Raw genomic sequence first — 16,993 nt, 5'->3', positions numbered from 1 at the left:
TCTATAAACAATATCTACAATGTGCAATTCTGTGCTACTGTTGTTTCAGTATGTAATAATATTTTCAAAGCCCTAATTCCAAATTTCAACCTGATACAGTATTGATGAGAAAATGCAGGAATCTTATTCTTCTTAAAATGCTGTTCTAAATCAAATGGCTCTATGAATACAAACCATTAGTATATTAAAAACAAACTCCACAATCCTGTATTGAGTGTAAGAGATTGTTCCTAATAATGCATCAAGGTCTGAGTTGTGAAGCTGGCTGATACAGTTTTGCTAAAAGTATTCCCTAGGATAGCCCCGGGACAGCCTGTGACTTTCCCGTTTCATGTATGGACGATACGGATCATCAGGATAGTGCCTCATCTTTTTCCAGTACCTGGTCACCTGAAATAAAAGGCAGTATGCATAAAACACTAAAGTCTGGGCAGCATCCATTTAATTTATTCTTACTGCTACCAGATGAGTTTATTCACCACAGGAAGGGCCTCTCATACTCCAAGGGGTTTATCATGACTTTATCTAACCCCTCCAGTTAAAAAGTCTATCCTAAGTTAAATAAAGTTGTCAGAAGTCTAAAATAAAATGAAAACAGATGTCTTTTGGTTGAATGGGCTAAGGATAAAATAGCAACAGTAATGGTCAAATGTATGGTGGTTAATATATTTTAACTGCGGTAGCAGAAAGTAATATTCCCATAATACAGGCAGTTTTTTTTTATAGGTTACGTGTGAGTTCTAGAACACTGCGACCTCTTCCATAAAATTATCTACCTACTTATAATCAAATGCCTTAATCCCAGCAGGGATGGGCACAAATGAATTGCCACCATTTCCACCCTGTCCTCTGTCATCAGGCTGCCCTTTCTCCAACTCACAACCCCTTCCCTCTTATATCACTCCACTCCATTTCTTTAACTCATCCTCAACCTCTCCCTCCCTCATCCCCTCCTTTACCTCACTCATATACACTCATTTAGTCACTCTCTCATTCTCCATTCTCTTTACGTGGCCAATCAAGGTGCTATAAATTTGGAGAAGCTGGTAAATCAACTTCTTAACTAAGGTATCAACAACACTTCAACAAGAAGTTTTTCTTTAAGGTGTTGTGGACTTGAGAGCAACGATAAATGTAATATAATGATGAGAGTTACCAAAAAGCAGCAACTCTAGAAGTGGCATTAAATTTCCCCATCTTGGTGAAAAGGGGTGTGACTATGCAAGCAGAAACAGATAAGTGAAAATTCTGCTGGCTGGCATCTTAACAAAAAGCAACCATCTTGCCAACAAGGGTGGATTAAGTACCATTAAAAGGCAACTGCGAGGTGAAAACAGGGGAATGATAGTTCTCCTGGTAAGAATAGTCTATCTATCTATCTATCTATCTATCTATAGCCCGACGCCCTAATCCCGCAAAGGGTGGCCGCAGACAAAACGCCTTCAAGTCACTCTGTCACCCACCATTTGACTCCCCTCCCCCCAACTCACCCCCCCCCTCCCTCATATACCTCTCAACTCCATCCCTCCACCTCATCCTCGGTCTACCCCTCCCTCTCCCCCCCTCCACCTCACCTACATACACCCTCTTAGAATAGTACTGGTATTAAAAAAAAAAAAAAAAATAGTACTGGTATTAAAAAAAAAAAAAAAAAAATAGTGGAAGCATCTTATAAGTTTCAAAATATTTTTTAAAAAAGTGGTCTGAGTAGCACTGATGGTGACTGTAGAGGTAAAAATAGAGGACTGATAATTTTTTTGATTACTGGTAGCTGTTGTTCTTTAACCCCAATCTTTTTGGCTGTGCAGACCAGTCAACCTCCACTAAGCAACTGCTTCTGTGGGTCCATCCTACAGGTATGACACAGTACATACACCATGTAAGGATCCAGCACCTCTTGTGGTAATCAGCAGCTAACCAGGGCTGGACCTGGGTTCTTCTCAAGATAAAGAGCAGGGAAATATAAGGATTGGCTCCCACCTAGATGCCACAGCTGCTGCACCCACGGTGCACAGCACCACCATGCATAGGCAACATGACTGTGGAAGAGCCTTAACTCTCACCATCTTGTCGAGAAGGGTGGACTGAGTAGCATTGCAAAATACATGGGTTTTGCACCGTCTTCGCTGGGCTTGGGATTTCTTCCACATTCTCTTGCTAGCCCTTTGCCGTGGCCGAATCCAGATGCCTCGTCCCGCCCTGTTCAGAGACAAGTGAGAGATATTGTATTCAGATATCCTGCCCTATTCAATAAAGAGTGAGAGATCCCTCCTGGGAACCTCAAACAGAATGGCCATTACAAAACCATCTCCATGCTGCTTAATCCTCATACACCTCTCACTCTCAAACATTCCTCTTCCCCTTCCCTTTCTTTCATCAATACAGTAAACCTTTGCTAAAATGAACCCTGATATGCAAGATATCAGATGTAACAGATACCACAATGCCCACCAAACTTTTGTCAGCTATAACAATGTCTGCTTTAAATGGGGCGCACTGCATTGCGATACTGTACAAGTACTGTATTGTATTTCCTATCCTTTTTACTCCAACCTGGCCTGGAATTGCTCTCTGCCCATCATGATTGCTGAGTTGCAATAAAAGACTATACAGTGGGGCACCAGGTTTCGCGCCTAATAGTGATCGTGAAAAGTGCCGCCAAAGTTGGGGCACTGAACTTATAGGAAATAAGCTAATAGGGACAGGGCCTTTAAGAAAACTCACTCCCCTAGCGCATTTCCTACTTTAAATACGTCCTAGAGTTACCTGAAATGTTGCTATTAGCCTGCCTTTGAACCCCCGGAGCCAGCCCCAAAAAGCAGTGAACTCTGGGGGTGACGCAATGTAACGTTTCTTTGCAACTGCATCATAAAATAGGCAGGCCTGGTCTTGAATTTTGGGCCCTGAAACACAAATGCCTTCCCAGGTCCTCCTATTCAACCACTGTAACAAAAGATTTTCAACCCCTAGCATAACTGAGCTGTATTCGGTCACTGTTTTCACTCATCTACTTCCGGTGCCTGGTTCAAAATACTTCTTTGCAAGGGCTAGATTGGCAGTTATAATGCAAATGCCAATTTAAATGTGTTTTCCTAACATTATATTAGTCCAATGATAAAAAATATATATATAATTTCGTTGAGCAATTTACATTTTTTTATACAGTAAAAGTCCATTAATCCAAATGGCAGTGGACCAAGAATCATTAGGATTATCAGATTTTTCGGATTTTGGGGTGGGACCCCTAAGACACTTAATTTCATGTTTAAACTGAAATTTTACCAAATGGATCACTTTTCATTCATTCATAATACAATATGGCACATATTAATATTACTTTACATATTACAGTACACAAACTTTTTACTTAATGATGTATTACGGAAGACACGAACTGTAATTGGTAAATTAAGAGATATGGGTTGTTTAACTCATCAGTAATTAATAGTGCTGAAAACAGCAGTTGTATGCAAGTGTATCCAATTAGAGAAAGTCCAGGGTTCATAATAATATGCACGTATTGTAAAAGCACAAAAACTTAATATGCATTACTGTGGAAAATTCCTTAAACCTACGGTACAGTATATTTCACTTTGTCACTTTCACTCATCGTCCTCGAGCATCGGCTCAGTACTACCTGCTTCTTCTAGGGTTCCTTGAGGTGCCTTCTTTGGAGTGTGGGTAGCTGGTCTTGGGTCGTCATCAGCTGATTTACCTGCCTGGTTGCTCTTGCACTTCAGCCACTCACAGATATCAGCCTGCCTGACAGCCTGTGCACGTTTCTTGTAGAATTCGTTTCGCAAGATATGGAAATTGATCACCTCGACCCCATTGTAATGATTATTTTGTTCAACGAAATGCACCAGTTTATCAAAGTATATGGAAGCTTCCTTCCATGAAACTTCCATGACCACACCGCTCGGAACTTCTGTGCATTTGGCGCCCAGTTTGTATTTTTAATTTTGATTTCTTTTTTTACTTTTGGAGTTTTGTCAGCCTTCTTCAAAAATTTGGATTATTGGGATTTTTGGATTATCCATGTTCGGATTAATGGACTTTTATTGTATTTATACTGAATTCTATTTCTTGTCAAATTTGCGGGTGGTAGTCAAGGAGTGCGACCTTTATCCTATGGCCACTGAAAAAACGATCAGGTTAGGTTAGGTTAGGTTAGGTTAGGTTAGGGTAGGGTAGGGTAGCATAGGTTAATGTAATTCCTAGCCTAACCTAACCTAACCAAATCTTTTTTTTTTTGGCAGAAGTAGGGTAAAGGTCACACTCTGTGACTATAACTCTGCAAATTTCTACAAGAAATGGAATTCAGTATACATATAAAAAACATAAATTGCAAAACGAAATTATAATTCTTTCTTATTCATTGGAACAATGTAACTTTAAGGAAAATGCAATTAAATTGGCAGATCGAAGTACAGGATATCTGAATACTGACTGGATTTAAGTTCAATAAGCTGCTTTTTCCTACTACCTCTGGCACTATAAACATTTTGCATGGCTATTTCAGGGTTCCAAGCAACTTTCTCCTTTTCTGCCATAATTTTATTTTTTTACTTGTCATCATACAGTACTTGCATTTTTTCACCCTTTTGCAGTGGTAATCGCTTGGCCTTCCCTTTACCACCTGCAGCTCCAGGTTCATGCCTTCTTACACCATTTCCACTATTACCCGGTCCACCTCCGGCTTCCGACGCCCTAACCCTGCAAAGGGTGGCGGCAGACAAAATGCCCCAAAGTCGCTCTGTCACCCACCATTTGACTGCCCTCCCCCCAATTCACTCCCCCCTCCCTCATATACCTATCAACTCCATCCCTCCACCTCATCCTTGGTCTTCCCCTCCCTCTCCCTCCTTCCACTTCACCTACATACACCCTCTTAGTCTTTCATTCTCCATTCTCTCCACATGTCCAAACCACCTCTGTGTATTTCTCCTAATTTTCTCAACCACATCCACATCCACTCCAGATCATTTCTTCACTTCTTCATTCGTCAACCTGTCCCTCCATGTCACTCCACATGCTCCTCTCAAGTAACTCATTTCTACTACTCTCACTCTTGACTTGTTCCCCTCTAGCAAGGTCCAAGCCTCGCTTCCATAAGTCAGGGTAGGGATCACAATATTATAATCCAGTGACTTCTTAACTTCCATACTCATCTCCCTATTTCTTATCACTGTTTTCAGTGAACCAACAACCTTTCTTTCCTGCTGTAACCTTTCAAGCACTTCATTTCCAAAAGTTCCATCCTTACTCATCACATTACCCATGTACTTGAATGCCCTCACATTCTCCATATCCTCACCATCCAACCTCACTGTGCATCCTGTGACTTCATTTCCCTAAAACACCTTAATTTTACTCTTGTTCACACTAACTTTCAGATTCCTCTTCCTACACACTGTCCCAAAGTCACTCACCAAACCTTGCAACTCCCCTTCATCTCCACTCAACATTACTGTATCATTGGCAAACAGCAACAACGGAATCTTCCACATCTCATCCTCACTCATTAGAGCCACCCCCACATCCACTGCCCTACCTTACACCTCCTTTACAACCACATCCATTTATATATTAAACAGCCATGGAGACTTCACACAACCCTGTTTCAGTCCCACACTGAGATCAAAGAACTCACTCAGCTCACCATCCACTCGCACCATAGCCCTAGCTCCTTCGTACATACTCTTCACAGCACTCAGCAGTTTCCCCTCCACTCCATATATTCTTAATACCTTCCACATTCCTTACATATTTATTCTGTCATAAGCTTTCTCCAAGTCCATGAAGGCAGCATACACTTTCCTTCCCTTCTCTAGATACTTCTTCACTAAACATCTTAGAACAAATATCTGATCTACACACCCTTTTCCCTTCCTAAATCCCCCTTGTTCTTCTCCAACTTGCTCCTCTGTTATATGCCTAACCCTTTCAATGAGTATTCTACCACATATTTTTCCAGTCACACTAAGAAGGCAAATACCCCTATGATTACCACATACCTCTCTCTCCCCTCTTCCTTTGTATAAAGGAACAATTATACTGTACCTGATTTCCAGTCCTCTGGAACCCTTTCCTCTTCCCAAGCCAATCTACACAGCTTCCGTATCCACTCCATAGCAATCTCACCTCCATACTTCAGCATTTCACCACACACTCCATCAATTCCTGGGGCCTTTCCCATCTTGATCTTCTTCATTGCTACCACTACTTTTGCCCTACTGATCTCTTCCTCCCACCTCTCATCTCTTCTTCTCCCAGCCATTCCCCAACCACTTATAATTGTAATGCTCTCACTCTCTACATTCAACAAATCCTCAAAGTGCTCCTTCCATCTCAATTTCTCTCTCTTCTCCACCAACAATCTATTATCACATCTTTCACTCCCCTACTATATCCCCTTTCACAGTGTCTTACTTTCCTTACCTCCTTCCAAAACAATTTCTTACTCTCCCTCCATTTTACACTCAGATTTCTCCCAAACTCTTCATCCACTTTCTTCTTACTCTCCTTCACCAATCTCTTCACCTCCCTTCTCCTGCTCGCATATACTTCTCTCTTCTCTCTCTCATATTCTCCCCTACCTCCACTCGCTAGCCACTCACTACAGTATATAAGTATATATCTATCTATCTATCTATTGCCAGACGCCATAATCCCATAAGGGGTGGCCATTGACTTTGAGCTATTTGTTTTACGGGGAGGGGCACTAACCCTCCACCAACCCACTTCTTGACACATTGGGAGCACGTATGGTTTGGTTATATGGTTACCACCCAGCGTTGTAAATGGTTTCTTGGCTTACACGAAACCATTTGGCTTGTCACTCAATGTAAAGCTACCTGTAAAGAAAAGAAAAACAATAAGAAGTGACAGGAAAGATGGGAGAAAAAAAAAAAAAAGAAAAAAGATAAAGGCTAAGGAAGAAGTAGGCAGCACTACATCAAGTGAGTGGATGATGGTCACCACCACCTACCACTAACAAATAAATTATATATATATATATACATATAGATAGATAGATAGATAGACAGATATATATATATATATATATATATATATATATATATATATATATATATATAGTATATAAAAGCAGAATATAAGAGAGAAGTGGAGGAACAATCGGGTAAATATGGATTAGTGCAGATGGGGGAAGTGGAAGGTGTGTGCAAGATATTCATAGAAGAAATATGCGCAGCATGTGACGTGGTGTGCGGGGTGAAGAGAAGACGAAAGGGGGTGAAAGGAACAGCGTAGTGGAATGAAGAGGTGAGACAGGCTGTGGCATAAAAGAAGAAAGCATATAAGGAATGGATGAGAAATAGGGGCGTGAAAGAAGTTGTGAGACGGAAGAGAGAGTTATATGTAGAAAGGAAGAGAGAGGTGAAAAGATTAGTAAGAGAGAGTAAGAAGAGAGTGGATGAGGAATTTGGAAGGAATTTGAGTGTAAAGTGGAGGGACTGTAAGAAGATGTTCTGGAATGAGGTAAAAAGAGTTAGACAGGGTGGCAATGAAGTTAGTAGGGGAGTGAAAGATAAAAATGGTAGATTACTAGTGGAGAAGGGAGAAAAAGTGAGCAGATGAAGAGAACACTTTAAGGAATTGTTGAACATAGAGGATAGAAGTAATGCAAGTATAAGTGGCTGGGGAATGGCTGGGAGAAGGAGGGAGGTGAGAAGACAGGAAGAAATCAGTAGGATAGAAGTTGTGGAAGCAATGAAGAAAGTTAAATCGGGGAAAGTCCCAGGAATTGATAGAGTGTGTGGTGAAATGCTGAAGCATGGGGGAGAGATAGTAGTAGAATGGATGTGGAAGATGTGCAGATTGGCCTGGGAGGAAGGTAGAGTCCCAGAGGATTGGAAGTCAGGTATAATTATTCCCTTGTACAAAGGAAAAAGGTAAAAAGAAGTGTGTGGTAATCATAGGGGCATTTGTCTTCTTAGTGTAATAGGAAGTGTATGTGGCAGGACAGTTATTGACAGAGTTTGGGAAATAACAGACGAATTAGTTGGAGAAGGACAGGGAGGTTTTAGGAAGGGATGAGGTTGTATTGATCAGATAATCATTCTTAGATCTTTAGTGGAAAAGTTTCAAGAGAAAGGAAAGAAGTTGTATGCGGCCTTCACGGATTTGGAGAAAGCATATGACAGGGTGGATAGACAAGGATTGTGGAAAGTATTAAGAATATATGGAGTAGATGGGAAGTTGTCGAATCCTGTCAAGAGTACGTATGGGGGTGCCAAGGCTGCAGTGCGTGTGGAAAGTGAACTGAGTGAATTTTTCTATTTGAAGGTTGGGTTGAAACAGGGATGTGTCATGTCTCCATGGCTGTTCAATCTGTACATGGATGGGGTTATAAAAGATACAAGGTAGGGCAGTGGATATTGGAGTGACCCTAATGAGAGATGGCAGTGTTTGGAAACTTCCTGTACTGTTGTTTGCAGATGATACTGTGCTGTTAAGTGAAGACGAAATGGAGCTGCAAGGCTTGATGGATGAATTTGGGAGTGTGTGTAAGAAACGGAATAACAAGGTGAACGTAGGGAAGAGTAAAGTTATGGTCTTCGAGAGAAGTGAAGTCAGTGAATGTACAGTGAGGGTTGGATGAGGAGGAAATGGAGAATGTGAGTACGTTTAAGTACTTGGGTAGTGTGACGAGTAAGGATGGAAGTTTGGAGGGTGAAGTGCTTGAAAGGGTACAACAAGGACGAAAGGTTGCTGGTTCCATGAAAGCAGTGATAATAAACAGGAAAGTCAGCATGGAAGTGAAAAAGTTACTACACGACAGTACTGTGATACCAACTCTAACATATGGAAGTGAAGCTTGGACCTTGTTGGAGGGACACAAGTCAAGAGTGAAAGCAGTGGAAATGAGTTATTTGAGAGGAACCTGTGGAATCACAAGGAGAGACAGACTGACAAATGAGGATTTGAAGGAGCGTTGTGGTGTGGATGTGATAGGTAGCATTAGGAGAAACACATTGAGGTGCTTTGGCCATGTGGAGAGGTTGGAGAGTGAGAGACTGATGAGGAGAGTGTATGTGAGTGACATGGAGGGGGAGAGAGGGAGGGGGAGGCCAAGGATGAGATGGAGGGATGGAGTGGAAAGGTATATGAGAGAGGGGTGTGTGAGCTGGGAGCAGGGCAGTGAAATGGCAAGGGACAGGGCAACATGGAAGCGATTTGTTTATGGCCACCCCATATGGGATTAAGGCATAGTTCGACACATTTTACTTCAACACCTTTTTTTTCGCGCAAGAAAAAAGTTTACGAGTTGTTTCACACCTCGCTAGTTTCCCTGCACTTTGACCCTACCAGCATGCAGACGATGCGTACCAATGCTCAGTCTAGGCACTGTCCATTTTTCTATGAAACAGTTTTCCATGATCTTTATACAGCAGGTCCAGCGGGGCAGTAGACACACGTGAGTTTGTTATTGTTTATGATCGTAACGTACGATCTTCAGCCGTGTCGTGAATACACAGCAGGTCCAGCTGGGCAGTAGACACACGTGTTTGTTATTGTTTGGTATCGAACGTACGATCATCAGCCGTTTTGTGCTAATATTTCTTAACAAAGAATCGTTACATGTTTCTCGTAACACTATTTATTTTTGTTTTGATGGACAAATACCTGAAATGGATGTAAAATAAAGCTTATTGACATTTAATGAAGGAAAGCATAATAACCGTCCCTAAACAGAGATGATAGACTCAGACCACCAATTTTTGATTCTATTTAACTATATTACAGCCTCTCTTCCTTGTAGCAGTGAGTAAAATAATGTTGTCATAATTTCTCCCTTCCTTTTAGTGACAAAAAGGACACATAAAATGACTGGGGCTTAGTTGACCTACTTTCATGTCGAAAATTAAATAATCTGGTGAAAAGTGGCAGCTTTTCCTTGGTTAGTGACATCGGGAACTAGCCCATCCACTCTCAACACACCTTCACTCACCACTCAAGCCAGTCTTCACTTTATTTCTGGTAAGGATTTTTGGTGCTGCAGCTCTTTATAACAGTTTTAATGTCATTTCAGGCACATGTTTATTGTGTTACTCTGTTTTAGCGCTAGCACTCTTCATTTAATTTTGGGTAGGGCCTGTTTGGTGTTATAGTATTTTCTAATAGGGTAGGTACGTGTCCTACTGGAATGCTCCTCTATTTTTCCCATTGATTCTTAACTTCACACTTCAATGTTTCACGGTTCGCAAGGTTTGGGCATAACATCCAAGCAGCGAAAAACAAGGATTTACTATATATATACAGTATATATATATATATATATATATATATATATATATATATATATATATATATATATATATATATATATATATATGTATATATATATTATATATATATATATATATATATATATATATATATATATCATCCAATCCCATGAGGAGTGTAAAAGCCCATGGCTAGGCAAGCTGGTCCTGACATTTAAGATGAGAGTGAGCAGCCTCACTTATCCCTCAGTGGCAATGAGTGAGCAATAAACCTCAACCACCTCTTGGATATAAACCCGCACTGGCTCAATCAAATTGGAGCACTTTAATTACCCACTAAACCACCAGGCACCATAATTTAGGTATATGGTTACCACCCAGCATAGTACTGTAAATGGTTTCCTGGTGTACAGGAAACCATTTGGCCTGTCACTCAGTGTAGAGTCAACCATTGGCAGAAGGAAGAGGAAAAAATGAAGGAAAGAAAGACAGAAGAGGGAGTGTAAAGTCACCCATAGGCAGAAGGAAGGGAAAAGAATGAATGACAAAAAAGACAGAAGAGGAAGGAAGGATGAGAGGAAAGGGCAGACACCCAAAGTAGCATTACATCGAGTGAAAGGATGGTGAGTGCCCCCACCTACCACAATACTGTGTGTGTTTATATATATATATATATATATATATATATATAGGTATATATATATATATATATATATATATATATATATATATATATATATATATATAGGTATATATAGGTATATATATATATATATATATATATATATATATATATATATATATATATAGGTATATATAGGTATATATATATATATATATATATATATATATATATATATATATATTATAATATACTGTATGTACTGTACGGGAAAGCCCCAAGTTTGGCGACATCTTTGTTTGCAGTTTCAAGGTTAGCGGGTGCTTGCAAATATCTCCCAACTCCAGGTTTGGCACCAAAAACCCCACCATTCGTGGCGAGAAAAGGTAAACAAACCACGGCATGGAAAGTGATCGTCACTAACTTGCTGCTATTGCCACAGATCCACTATGCTCCGCGCACTGTGTTTAAACCTGCTCCCTGTTCCTTTTTTTCTGTGCCTCGCCACTCATGTTCTTGGTTTTACTCTTGCGCTATGGCTTCCAGCTGCTCTGGAGGTTTGGAAAATGGTCCTAGAGGTGAGAGAAGTCATGGTAAGAGATCAGAGCCACCAAGTCAGAAAGGTAAGGGGAGAGTGAAACATGACTACCACTTTGGTCTTAAGATGCATGTGTATGACAATGATCTGAAAAGTAAATTGTGATGCAAATGAAGCAGGGTGATAAGAATTCTGAAATTTGTAAAATGTTTAAGATTCCTGAGTCAACAGTGAGATGCATGAGGAAGAAGCGCAACGAGTCAGCCTCATCTCCTGCCTCAGAAATTACACCCCTATCCCTTCCATTACGCACCTCACTCCAGCCTTCCAAGTGAGTTTCCTGCCTATTATGTGCTTTGTATTAATACTAGTTTCTTTCCAGGTGTGATCGGTAAATTTTACATTGCATATGTGGGTTTTAGGGGGAGCTGGCATGGGAACTGGAACCAATTACCCTATCTTCCATAGGATCAATGCCCCAAGTTTAGAGGTTTCACAGTTCGCAGTACCTTTCATGAAACCATTTAGGAGCGAAACATTGGGCTTTACTGTACACAGTTTACCAAAGCACTTTTCATACATGTACTACAATGACAACAATACTGTACTGAATGTCTTATAATAACAACAGTATTTTGATATGTATAAATCAGTCTAAAGATTTACATCAAAATAGCACAGATATAATACTGTAATACCCACTGTCTCAGAGGCAGGGTATTAACTTTCAGAGATAAAATCTTTCAAATAAGTACTGTAAACTCCCGTACTATGAGAGTGTACAGTCGTGGTCAATAATAATCACCTATCCTCCGGTACCCCATGCCTCAGGGTGGCTCCTTTATGCGCGACAAGTCACACTGGAGAAAGAGCAGCTGAGAAGGAGGGGCCAAATAGAGAAGGGAAGGTGGGGGGGGGGGACAAGCAATGGTGCAGGGGTGGAGTGAGGGAGGGGAGGGAGGGTAGGTTGGGGAGGAAGAATGCTATGCGAAGTAGTGGTAACATTATTGGTCTATTTTCTTTCATTTAGGGCATTACATAAAGGAGTTAATATTTGGTAGATAATGCTGCATTATGCCTTGTATACAGGCATCAGATAACAAACTTTAGATAGGTGATGATATATTGGGCTGGTTTGTGAGAGAAATATACTAATGTGACAGATCAAACATTAGTGCAGAGCTGTCGAGAATGTGTGGGCCCAGATTGTCCATGCGGGGGAGCCAGAGAACGAGAGGACACGGTCCCGCCTCCTCCAGCACACCCAAGGAGCACACCAAGGAAGAGTAGGAGCTGTTCAGACGAAACCAGCAAACCATCAACAACACTGATTCCTCAGTGCTGCAAAAACTGCAAGAGGTTATTGAGGCAGGAGACCACTGAACTACTTACTAAGGTTTTCCTGATTGCTTTGGCTTGAACAATGTCGGTTAACACTGACAAAGATATATTTCAGGAGTTTGGGTAGGATTTTGTTTCTCTTCCCTTCTAACAGACTATGAGAGATATCGTTATTATATCCACCAATGTGCAAAGACATCAGATTTATTTACCTTTTATGCACAGTTATTTTAAATAGCCTTTTCATACAGAGATGCCATAAAATAGTTGACATGACAGTGACTATTTAGGGAGTACAGTATATAGCGAAAGGATGATCATATTTACTGTGGACACAGCCGTGTCAAAGGTTGCACTTGATATTTAGTTCCAAAATTTAATTAAATGTAATGGTAGAGGACGTTTTATACATAAACACTACACAAGTCAAAGCCATCCAGATTCCATTCTGCGTCTGAAGTCAAAATACACGGATAAACATAAATATCTGGCTCCATACTAATGTTTGAACTGTTAAGTCAGTATATTTCTCTCACCAGCCAGTACTTGATATCACCACCTATCTAAAGCTTGTTATCTGACGCCGCTATACAAGGTGTAATGCAGCATTGCCTACGGAATATAAATTCCTGTATATAATGCCATGAATGAAAAACAGACAAATTATGTGACCACCACTTCGCATTTCATTCTCCCTCCTCTACCTTCCCTCCCTCCCCTTCTTCACTCCACCTTCCTACCATCACTAGTCCCCCCACCCACCTTCCCTCCTCTCCCCCCCCCAAGCCCCTCTTACTTCAGCGTGACTTGCCACGCATAAAGGAACCAGCCTGAGGCATGGGGTACCAGAGGATAGGTGATTATTTATGACCACGACGGTATATGGTTTTATATCTCTCAAACTCACCAATGAAGTCTCATGAAGCGCTTGATAACAGCTTTAACACTCTTCCTCTTGCCCTTCTGCAGTGACCACTTTACCACTGAACGGGTCTGGCAAGTGCCGAGAGGGAGGGGAGGGCATGAGAGAGAGTTTGGCTTGATCATAAACTCTCCCACTCTGGCACTCAGAACTGACGTCAAGCTGTGGAAGATTTAACAGTCTTTAAATACAGTGATTATATGTACATATACAACTAATGTCTGACTAGATTCTTATCTCTGACTGGGGTAAAAATAATCTTGTTGTTTTTTATGCATCAAAGACTCAGTTTTTACACCTATCAACCAGACTGGGGAATGGTTGGGAGAGGAAGGGAGGTGAGAAGACAGGAGGAAATCAGTAGGATAGAAGTTGTGGAAGCAATGAAGAAAGTTAGATCAGGGAAAGCCCCAGGAATTGATGGAGTGTGTGGTGAAATGCTGAAGCATGGGGGAGAGATGGTAATAGAATGGATGTGGAAGATGTGTAGAGTGGCCTGGGAGGAAGGTAGAGTCCCGGAGGATTGGAAGTCAGGTATAATTGTTCCCTTGTACAATGGAAAAGGGGAAAAAGAAGTGTGTGGTAATCACAGGGGCATTTGTCTTCTTAGTATAACAGGAAAAGTGTATGGTAAGATACTTATTGACAGAGTTAGAGAAAGAACGGAGAAATTAGTTGGAGAAGAACAGGGAGGCTTTAGGAAGAGAAGAGGTTGTGTAGATCAGATATTCATTCTTAGATCTTTAGTGGAAAAGTTTCTAGAGAAGGGAAGGAAGTTGTATGTGGCTTTCATGGATTTGGAGAAAGCATATGACAGGGTGGACAGACAAGGATTGTGGAAAGTGTTAAGAATATATGGAGTGGATGGGAAGTTGCTGAATGCTGTGAAGAGTATGTACGATGGTGCGAAGGCTGCAGTGCGTGTGGATGGTGAACTAAGTGAATTTTTCTCTTTGAGAGTTGGGTTGAAACAGGGATGTCATGTCTCCATGGTTGTTCAATCTGTACATGGATGGGGTAATAAAAGAGGTACAAGGTAGGGTAGTGGATGCTGGAGTGGCCCTGGTGAGAGAGGGTAGTGTTTGGAAACTCCCTGTACTGTTGTTTGCAGATGATACTGTGTTGTTGAGTGAAGACAAAGGGGAGCTGCAAGGCTTGGTGGATGAGTTTGGAAGAGTGTGTAACAAACGGAATCTAAAGGTGAATGTAGGGAAGAGTAGAGTGATGGTCTTTGAGAGAGATGAAGTCAGTGAATGTACAGTGAGGTTGGATGGTGAGGAATTGGAAAATGTGAGTACGTTTAAGTACTCAGGTAGTGTGATGAGTAAGGATGGAGGTTTGGAGGGTGAAATGCTTGAAAGGGTACAGCAGGGAAGAAAGGTTGCTGGTTCTTTGAAAGCAGTGATAAGAAACAGGGAAGTGAGCATGGAAGTGAAAAAGTTACTACATGACAGTATTGTGATACCAACTCTAGCATACGGAAGTGAAGCTTGGACGTTGTTGGAAGGACACAAGTCAAGAGTGACAGCAGTGGAAATGAGTTATTTAAGAGGAGCCTGTGGAGTCACATGGAGAGACAGGCTGACAAATGAGGATATAAAGGAGCGTTGTGGTGTGGATGTGGATGTAATAGGAAGCGTTATGCGGAACACACCGAGACGGTTTGGCCATGTGGAGAGGATGGAGAGTGAAAGACTGACGAAGAGAGTGTATGTGAGTGAGGTGGAGGAGGGAAGAGGGAAGGGAAGGCCGAGGATGAGATGGAGGGATGGGGTGGAGAGGTATATGAGAGAGGGGGGTGTGAGTTGGGAGCAGGGCAGTGAAATGGCGGGGGACAGGGCGACTTCTTGTGATTTGTTTGTGGCCACCCCAAACGGGATTGAGGCGTCTGGCAATAGATAGACAGAACCAGACAAAATCTTCCACAGGAGTACCCACTAATGTTTAATAATATCCAAGTCAAACCTGCATCATCCTTGAACATGCTTGGGGTTTCAATCACTCGGGATTTATCTTGGAAAGATCATATTACATCTCTTGTAAAATCAGCTTCCAAGAGATTAGGTGTGCTAAGCCAACTCTGTACCTTCTTTACCCCTGCACAATTTTTTACTTTATACACGGGTTTTATTCGCCCCTGTGTAGAGTTCAACTCTCATGTGTGGGGAGGCTCCCCACATATTGCTCTTCTCAATAGGGTGAAGTCAAAGGCTTTTCGTCTCATTAACTCTCCTCCTCTTTACTGGCTCCCTTCAACCTCTGTCTCTTCGCTGCACTGTTGAATCTTTATTTCTTTTCTATCGCTACTTCCATGGTCACTGCTCCTCTGAACTGTCTGCTTGCATTCCTCCAGCTCTATGACGGGCACGTAACACCTGTCTAGCAACAAACTCTCATCCCTTTTCTGTCCAACTCTCTAATCCAAGAGTTAACCGTTACTCCCAGTCCTTCATTTATGAAACAGGTCATCTCTGGAACCGACTCCCTCTGTCTGTATTTCCTACTTCTTGTGATTTCCGGTCTTTCAAACACAAAGTATCCAGGCATCTCGAAATGAACAGATCTTGAATTTGGCTCACTTTTGTATTGTTTTTGTTTTATTCTTGGAAGGAATTATTTGCAGGCTCCTAGTCTTTGGTTCATTCTTACTAGCATAATATATATATATATATATATATATATATATATATATATATATATATATATACATACAGTAATCACTCCAATATCCGACGTAATAGAGCCATAGGCAGGTCCGGATAGTGGTCCTGTCCGGATATTGGTCCCCAGCTTATGGACTTGTTCTTATGGACCCTAACTCAGAGAAACACCTATACAACTCCCTCTGGACATGCATAGCACCTATTCAAGACCCAAATCACACCAATAAGGCACATAAATGACTGAAATAAATCCAAAAGAAGCATAAAATGAGGGTTTAGAAGTAGGTTCATACAATATTAAACATTCTGGTGACTGGCTCCAGGACTGGTACTTATGGACCCTAACCTAGCCTAACTCAGAAAAACACCTTCCTACTGCACATGCATAGCTCCTAACACCCTATTCACACCAATAAAGGACATTAAAGAGTGACATGAGGTAAGTATAGTATGGAAAAAAGTACAGTATGAAACATTCTGCCTACTTACAGCAAGTCCATGGCCACCTCGATGAATAACTGCCTCCTCTCGGACTCTGACAGTAAGAAGGATTTCCTGAAGCACTTCCAGTACACTGTTCCTGAAGTCTTGCACTGAACTTAGTCAATCACACACAGAAGTCCGTTCTCTTCACCGTGCGCACTCTTGTCTAAC

The 16,993-nt window shown here is 41.3% G+C and overlaps 1 protein-coding gene across 1 annotated transcript in view; it reads right to left on the bottom strand.

The window, feature by feature from the left end:
* Window positions 1-16,993, bottom strand: part of mRpL35 (mitochondrial ribosomal protein L35) — a 32,725-nt gene continuing 15,732 nt past the window's right edge. Inside the window, exons 3-5 of the mRNA XM_080268071.1 lie at window positions 13,662-13,838; window positions 2,064-2,199; window positions 1-390 (exon numbers count right to left, since the gene is read on the bottom strand). Of these exons, the coding sequence (XP_080124197.1) occupies window positions 280-390; window positions 2,064-2,199; window positions 13,662-13,838 (424 nt within the window). The 3' untranslated portion in view covers window positions 1-279. The remainder of the gene's footprint in view (window positions 391-2,063; window positions 2,200-13,661; window positions 13,839-16,993) is intronic.

The sequence above is a fragment of the Coenobita brevimanus genome, chromosome 26, assembly GCF_032717465.1.
Source record: "Coenobita brevimanus isolate Jiangsu-jjx chromosome 26, ASM3271746v2, whole genome shotgun sequence".
NCBI classification, from domain to species: Eukaryota; Metazoa; Arthropoda; class Malacostraca; order Decapoda; family Coenobitidae; genus Coenobita; species Coenobita brevimanus.
The sequence above is the reverse complement of the archived record's forward strand: the minus strand, read 5'-3'. Positions and strand labels throughout refer to the sequence as shown.